This window comes from Odontomachus brunneus, unplaced genomic scaffold, assembly GCF_010583005.1.
Source record: "Odontomachus brunneus isolate Ranch 3 - 2012 unplaced genomic scaffold, Obru_v1 Obru_scaffold_064, whole genome shotgun sequence".
NCBI classification, from domain to species: Eukaryota; Metazoa; Arthropoda; class Insecta; order Hymenoptera; family Formicidae; genus Odontomachus; species Odontomachus brunneus.
Window position 1 is genome coordinate 311,244 of NW_022639514.1, and position 8,496 is coordinate 319,739.

At 51.2% G+C, this 8,496-nt stretch overlaps 1 protein-coding gene across 1 annotated transcript; it reads left to right on the top strand.

The window, feature by feature from the left end:
* The first annotated feature begins 2,200 nt into the window (after positions 1 to 2,200).
* On the top strand, positions 2,201 to 8,276 carry LOC116846439 (toll-like receptor 7). Its single transcript, XM_032820243.1, has one exon. It carries the CDS (start codon positions 2,702 to 2,704, stop codon positions 7,367 to 7,369), a length of 4,668 nt encoding a protein of 1,555 aa, XP_032676134.1. The 5' UTR covers positions 2,201 to 2,701; the 3' UTR covers positions 7,370 to 8,276.
* Positions 8,277 to 8,496: the final 220 nt, after the last annotated feature.

The following is an 8,496-nucleotide window of genomic DNA, read 5'->3' on the forward strand; positions in this document are numbered from 1 at the left end:
AAGATATACTTGTCTCACTCTTACTGCACCAGTTCAGTGGTGCAGTTAAAGAGCTGCACCACTGAACTGGTGCAGTAAGAGTGAGACAAGTATATCTTATCTCGCTCTAATTTATTGCTTTACAAATGGCGCCCAACCATAAGAAGTTAAGCTGGCCACACACACTTTCTGTAACAGTAACCGTAAGACGTAACGTAAGAATTGACCAATTACGATCGAGTATTCACAAAAATGACAACCTTACAATTCGACGATTCTCAACATGATTGGTCAATTCTTACGTTACATCATACAGTTACGGAAAGTGTGTGTGGTCAGCTTTATTCTTTTCAGCGGATTTCCTCTTAATTGGAGGACACGAATCAGGACCACTTTCGTTATATAGAATTCGACCTACTTCTCTTTTACTTCATGGTAAAAAGCTATAATATATGTAACATGAACTATTCATCAAATATCGTATACGATATATTTTTGAAAATCAGGGCCCTAGGAGTTTATTACGGTTCTGTGTGAGAAATGAAAATGCGAAAAATGCGCGAATTTACTAGAATATTTATAATTTCATTGGTCAATATCTAGTGAATTCGCTCACTTTACGCATTTTCACTTCTGACACAGTGTCTTATTCTCGAAAAATATCGCATACAATATTTCTATGAAAAGCTGTAATATACGTAACATGAACTATAGTTTTTAGCATAGAAATATCGTATGCAATATTTTTCGAGAATAAGGTACCTGAACTGTAATAAGCTTCCTGGTGTGATTTCGAAGGTTCGCAAGGGTTTCAAAAAGTAGACGTTGTCGAAGGAAAATGGCTCTGACTTCTGCACACAGGACGCGGTAATGCTTGCCGCGCGGCGGAAGTTCGCGCTACAGCCAATCAATATGTTGTTTTTCTGTAAGAGCTAGAAGGTTATTACGGAAAGCAGCATATTGATTGGCTGTCGTGCGAACTTCCGTCGCGCAGCAAGCATTACCGCGTCCTGTGTACAGGAGCCATTCGCCTATTGGAGATAACAGGTTTGTTCTTTTTAACTGAACTAGTACTATCATGGAACTTCCTCTTTTCTTCTCAACGCTAGATTTTAGGTGCGGTCCAACAACCGCTACAAATGCTGCGCAGCGTTTCTCCCTCTTGTTCTATTCCTCAGACTCGAATGAAGAAAGAGAAAGAAATAAAAACGCTACAAAGCATTTGCAGCACCCGTTGGACTGTACCCTGTGGCTGCGTTCCGCAAAGCGCATCATACACATAATGCGCTGCGTTGGAGCAAAAGAGATACGAGAGTGAGATAAAAAGAGAGGGAGAGTACTCGGGTGATGTTCTCGAACGCATGAGAGCGCATGAACTACACTACCTCAGGAGCTGAGGCAACCTATGCGCTCTCATGCGTTCGAGAACATCACCTAAGTGCTCTCCCTCTCTTTTTATCTCACTCTCGTATCTCTTTCACTCTAATGCAGCGTATCATGCACATGATGCGCTCTGCGGAACGCAGCCTGTATATACTCGTTTTACTCTAAAAGTGAAAAGTGCAGCCTAGTTTGCACTGAAAAGCACGGACCTAATGAAAACGCGACAATTACTATAGATTTCTCCTTTGCACAACATTCGAAATTTATTCTTTGAAAAATCACGATGCCAATTTCCCAGCTGAAACGAAAAATCACAATTACATTAAAATGACGAAAATGACTGTAAAAAAACTCGCTTTTTATCAAAATTAATCAAGATTCAATAATTTTCTCGTTATTTTGACGTTAACGTGATTCTCTGTTCTACTTTTTAGGTAATCGCAAGATAATTTTCTTTAACCCTACAGTCCAAGTGGCTTTTCGGATGACTTTTACAGTTCCTGAATTAAAATATTTTCATATAGATCAAAGGATTGGTAAAAAAATATGATATCCTCGCTTGCCGAATTGTAAGGATTAAATTTCGCACGAACAAAATTTTACTTTGAAATTCAGATTCGAAAAGTCCACGACTATCCTCTCATGATGACATTACGTGCTATTTTTTAGAACAAACTTCAACCCTGCCAACTATCTTTGCTCTCACTACCCCCGCTCTCGACGACGGTCCTAGCAAGGTGGTGCCCTCTAGCACCGTTAGAGGGGAGAAACCGGGGGCCGCAACGGTCGGGAATGCCGATGATGCGCGCTCAGGCGCCTACGGCTTTCAGTGCTAGTGCTCGATGCGAGGCGAGTGCGTGCGCGACGGTGCGGCACGAGTGCTCCGTGTGCTCGCACCCGAACGAGCCTGTTTTCGTTGATTGTCGAGGAAGAGCGTTCTCGGCTCCGTCGTTGCGCGCGATCGCGACGCGATACGCGCACGGGAATTGTGATACGCGCTATCAGGAACCAGGCCACAACGGCCCGTTGTGCTGAATTTGACATCGATAAAGGATAATCTCGCGCGAAAGGTTCGAACAGAGCTCTCTCGATCGCGCGAAAAAGAGAGACGACGTGCGTACATACATACATACATATAACAAGGGGGTTGGCGAATACGCGTGATTGACAGAAACACACGGTGCGGCGAAATCCGGGCAAGCAACTGGGTTGCCATCAGTCCGCGGATTAAGGGCGAGAAGGGAAATGGGCCGCTCCGCGTTTGATACGTGATACGAGGTGCGTGAGCGCGCGCGCGCGCGCACGCTCTCTCTCTCCCTTCTGTAAGTCGCGCGTGTATATGTGGCGTGCGTGCGTGTGTCGTTGTCGTGGTCGCCCACCTCCTCGTCCTCCCCGTCGCCGCGGTCGTCATCGTCATCGCCGTCGCTGTTGTTGTCATCATCATCATCAACAACAACAACATCAACATCATTATCGTGCTTGTGCCGAGTGTCTCATGTGTGCATGTGTATATATGTGCCACCCGAAATACGTCTGTGCTCACGTGAATGAAAGAGAAGATACGGGCAGGGCTGCTGGTCACCCCGAAATTGCCGAGGCAAACGTCGTCGCCGTCGTCGTCACCGCGCGACTCGACGTTCACGTCCAACGAAGAGCTATCTCGCGCCCCGTGAAAACGCGACGCGGCGACATGACGACGGCGAGGGGTGGTGTCGTCGCCGCGGCATCGTCGTCGCTGTCGTCGTCGTCGCCGTCGTCGTCGTCGACGGCGGCGACGTCGTTGACATCGTTGACGACGACGTCATCGTTGACAACTTCGACACTGGCGACTGTGTTTGCGCCGTTTCGTCGTTTGCTCGCGACCACCCTCCTGCTACTGTTGCTGATGTCGACGCATCCTGGACCCGCCGCGGCTTCTTGCCGATGGACCACCGAGGCCGGCAACGACACCCGTTCGGCGGATTGCGCACTCCGCGTACTGGACCCCACTGCGATCGTCTCCCTGGCGCCGTCACTTGACGGTGCGCTCCGCTTGCGTATTCGCTGCAGTGACGTACACCACTTCGAAAGCAGCTTGAACGCGCAAAGCTGGCAGCGACTGGCCGGTCTACACGAGCTGCACGTGCACGGCTGCAAAGTGCTGCGCGTACCAGAGGCTGCGTTCCAACCGTTATTGGAGCTCAAGCGATTGGTCGTGCAAACCTTCAACGGCGCGTGGGGCGCAGGCAGGCACCTGGAGTTCGCCCCGCGCTCTTTTCTCGGCCTCCGCGAGCTCCACACCCTGGAAATCATCGAAAGCAACGTGCTGGCGTTACCAGCGGATCTTCTCTGCGAATTAGATAATCTGCAGACTCTGAATCTCACCGGCAACCGTATCCGCAACGTCGACGACATTGGTCTGACGGCGCGCGCCGTCGACGGTGAGTCGTGTCGCGCCGACATTCGTATCCTGGATCTATCGCGTAACGAGCTGCAACGATTAACCGAGGACGGGCCGCTAATTGGTCTGCGGCAGCTGCAGGAGCTCTATTTGCAGCGTAACGCGATCATCAGGATCGAACAGAACGCCCTGAACGGTCTCGCCGTGTTGCGCACTTTCAACGCCAGCTACAACGCCCTGGATACGTTGCCGGAGGGTTTGTTCGCCAGCACACGCGACCTACGGGAGATTCATCTGGCGCACAACGGTCTGCGCGATCTGCCGCGCGACGTCTTCACCAATCTCGAGCAACTATTAGTTTTGAATCTCGCTAACAACCGGCTCGACAGTGACCACGTCGACGACACCACCTTCCTTGGTTTGATCCGTCTAATCGTGCTTGATCTGTCGTACAATCAGTTGACGCGTATCGACGCTCGCATGTTCAAGGACCTATATTTCCTGCAGATCCTCGACCTCCGCAACAACTCGATCGATCGTATTGAAAGTAACGCCTTCCTGCCGCTCTATAATCTCCATACTCTCGAGCTATCCGACAATAGATTGCACGCCGTGGGAGCACAGCTCTTCAACGGCCTGTTCGTGTTAAATCGCTTGAGCCTGTCGGGGAACGCGATCGGCAGCGTCGATCCTATGGCGTTTCGCAACTGCTCCGACCTCAAGGAGCTTGATCTCAGTAGTAACGAGCTCGTCGCGGTGCCAGATGCGCTGCGCGACCTCGCCTTCCTCAAGACCCTCGACCTCGGCGAAAATCACATCAACGAGTTTCACAACGGCTCCTTCCGCAATCTCCACCAGCTCACGGGTCTGCGTCTAATCGGCAACGACATCGGTAATCTATCGCGCGGCATGCTCTGGGATCTGCCAAACCTGCAGATCCTCAATCTCGCCCGTAACAAGGTACAACACGTCGAGCGACACTCGTTCGAACGCAACATCCGGCTCGAGGCGATTCGACTGGACGGCAATTTCCTATCGGACATCAACGGCGTCTTCACTAGCGTCAGCAGTTTGCTACTGCTGAACCTGTCTGAGAATCACATCGAATGGTTCGATTACGCCTTTATACCGGGCAATCTCAAGTGGCTCGACATCCACGGCAATTTTATCGAGAGCCTTGGCAATTATTACAAGATCCGCGAGTCTAAAGTGAAGACCTTGGACGCGAGTCACAATCGCATCACCGAGCTCTCGCCATCGTCCGTGCCAGACAGCGTGGAGCTGCTGTTCATCAACAACAACTACATCAACACCGTGCGACCCAACACGTTCGCCGACAAGGTGAATCTCACGCGAGTCGATATGTACGCCAACATGATCGAGACGATGGAACTGACGTCGCTACTGCTAACCAAGGTACCGGATAACAAACCCCTGCCCGAGTTCTACATTGGCGGTAACCCATTCAACTGCAACTGCTCCATGGACTGGTTGCCGGCTATCAACAATCAGACCTCCACGAGAGAGTATCCGCGTGTCATGGACTTGGACAACGTAATGTGCCGCACTTCAGGACCTCGTGGCATCGCCATCGTTACCGCATCGAGCGCGCGATCCGAGCAATTCCTCTGTCGTTACGAGGCGCACTGCTTCGCTCTTTGCCATTGCTGTGAGTTCGACGCGTGCGATTGCGAGATGACCTGCCCAGCAGGCTGCAAATGTTACAACGACCGCACGTGGAATACGAACGCGGTGGATTGCTCGGGTCTTAGGGTCGAAGAGATACCTCGTAGGATACCGATGGACGCCACCGAGGTTTACTTGGACGGCAACGTGCTACGGGAGCTGCAGAATCACGTGTTTATCGGCCGCAAGAACATGCGCGTGTTGTATGTGAACGCGAGCGGCATCGAATCCATCCAAAATCGCACGTTCAATGGGCTCAACAATCTGCAGATCCTGCATCTCGAGGACAATCGAATACGCGAACTCAAGGGTTTCGAGTTCGAGCGGCTATCGCATCTGCGCGAACTCTATCTGCAAAACAATGCAATCGGCTTCATCGGCAATCTAACGTTTCTGCCGTTGCGATCGCTCGAGATCCTTCGACTGCACGGTAATCGTCTGGTGACCTTCCCCGTGTGGCAAGTCACTTTAAACGCGCGACTGGTCGAACTGTCGCTTGGCGGCAACCCGTGGTCTTGTCGCTGCAAGTTCCTGCAGGAGCTGTCCTCCTGGGTGTCGGACAACGCGCACAAAGTGATCGATGCCGGAGACGTGTGGTGTTACTACGGCGGCGACGCCAGACCGGCCTATCGACGTCGTCTCAACGTCAACGAAACCGCCTGTTCGGATTACTTCGCTCAAGGTGGCGTTATTGAGAGTATCATGGTGTCGGACTATCTGCCGTTGGTGGCTGCGACTCTGTCGGCCATACTCGTTCTGTTAGTAATCATAGTGCTCGCGTTCGTGTTCCGCGAGCCGGTCGGCGCATGGGCTTACTCCAAGTACGGACTGCGATTTCTTCGCGCGAAACCCGGCAAGGCCGTGACCACGGCGACCATGAGCACCGCCTCCGCCATGGCTGGTTGCTGTGATGTCGACCGCGATCGTCTCTACGACTGCTACGTGTGCTACAGTCCGAACGATGAGGACTTTGTGCTGCATTCGTTGGCAGTCGAGTTAGAGCATGGACCGGCTGGATTGCGGCTCTGTCTTCATCATCGCGACCTACCTTGCGTGCTGCGCGCCTCCGCACCCGCGCCAGCCGTCCTCGAGGCGGTGGATGCTTCTAGACGTGTGTTAATCATACTAACCCGCGACTTTCTACAAACCGAGTGGTCGCGCTTCGAATTCCGTGCGGCGTTGCACGAGGCTCTACGCGGCCGTGCCTCCCAGCTGATTATTATCCAAGCTGGCCACATCGGCATCGAGGTGGAGCGTGATCCCGAGCTGCGACCCTACTTAAGATCAGCAGCATTAATACTCACGTGGGGCGAGAAGAGGTTCTGGGAGCGACTGAGGTACGCAATACCGCCGTCCACGACCACCACCATCACCACCACTGCCACCAGCAACACCACCGCCACTGTCGGCGACGTCTCCATTGAGAGCAAGTCCTCGCCGTTGGTCTATAAGCGTAACATCAACACCTACACGTTGGACAGCGGCGTCGGAGTCGGCATAAGCGAAAAAACGGGCATGTCGACGCTACGCGGTGGCCAACGCGCTGCGCTTTTCAAAGACGCCTCGTCGGCGTTGATGTTGCAGCACGCGCCGCCCGCATATTCGTGCGGTGCGGCACCGGTGATATCGCAGCAGCAACAGCAACAACCGTTGCCGTCGTCGCCGGCGCAGCCGAGACTCACTGTCAATCACGCTTACCGGGACGCGGTCGCCGGCGTTCCAGCCGGTAATCTCATCACAGCCGCCACCACTGCTGCCACCACTACTACCACCGTCAATTGCGGCATCGGCGAGGACCACAGGAGACCGCTGTCGGAACACATCTACTCGTCCATCGACTCGGACTACTCCACCCTGGAGAGGACCGCCTGGAGGCAGCAACAACAACAACCACCGCCGCCGCCACCCCCGCCGTCCTCCGGACAGGCCTACCTGGTTTAGCTCCTCGTGACCACCCCTGGTGTTTCCGCGGCGACAACGACGTATCCGAAGCTGCTACGTCCAAGAAGCCGGAACTGTGATACCACCGACTCGCAGACGACTGCGACGAGCGACGGTGGTAGCTCGCGCTCGAAAGGTTGTGCTCGATCTCGTTGTGCTCGTCCGCAGGTTCGCTCGCGATCACGATGTCGTCGCGACGTCCACGTCTGGCGTCGACGTACTGCGTGTCGAACACAAAGACGACGTCGTGAACCGACCGAGCCGCGAAACCACGCGAGACAACGCGTGTACATAGTTGAGAGACGTCGTCGCGAAAGGAGAGGGACTGAATGTCCGCGTATCATAATTGTTGTCTCCGGAGACTCGGAGAATACCCATCGTGTTACTTGTCGCGGCTCATCCGCGAGCGACCGCTTGGCTCGACGATGCGCGACAATTTTTCTTCTTCTTTGCCATCACCGGAACGTGATCGACGTTTCTCTCTTGTTTCCCCTCTTGTCATTGTTCCTTACGTCTCGTTTTTGTTTTATTATTATTCTCTTCACCCCCGTCTTCCTTCGCTCTACTCTACGTAATAAGACTTTCGGCCTCCCCCTTAGCGTCGCGGCTGCGCGTATGCGCACCCTCGGTGTAATGCGAATTTTTGAATGGCGTCTCGCGAAAGAACGCGTTTCGTTCAGGTATACAGGGTGCCTCGGCTTTGCTTTAACATGCGCGGAATTAAGTTTCTTTCGATGAGACTGAAAGAAGATCATTCGTACAACTTGATTGCAATGCGTGATTGTGACGAGAAATTAAGAAAACTTTCAAAAAATTAAAATATTGATTATTCAACATTAATAATATGTGTGTATGTGTATATAATTAATATATGTATAAAATATACATAATTAATTACACACACACACACATATATATATATATATATATATATATATATACATATATACACATATATAATATTATATATATATATATAAGAAATTATATATATATATATATATATATATATATATATATATATATATAATTTGATATTTTTATTTTAATCGAAATCTAGTCTCGAATCAGTATGATTTCAGTAGGACTCAATTAACTTGAACGCGTAGAGATTATTTAATGACAAA

Bases quoted from the DNA above. Each gene is read 5' to 3' on its own strand.
- LOC116846439 (XM_032820243.1), top strand. From the start codon at position 2,702: ATGTGGCGTGCGTGCGTGTGTCGTTGTCGTGGTCGCCCACCTCCTCGT.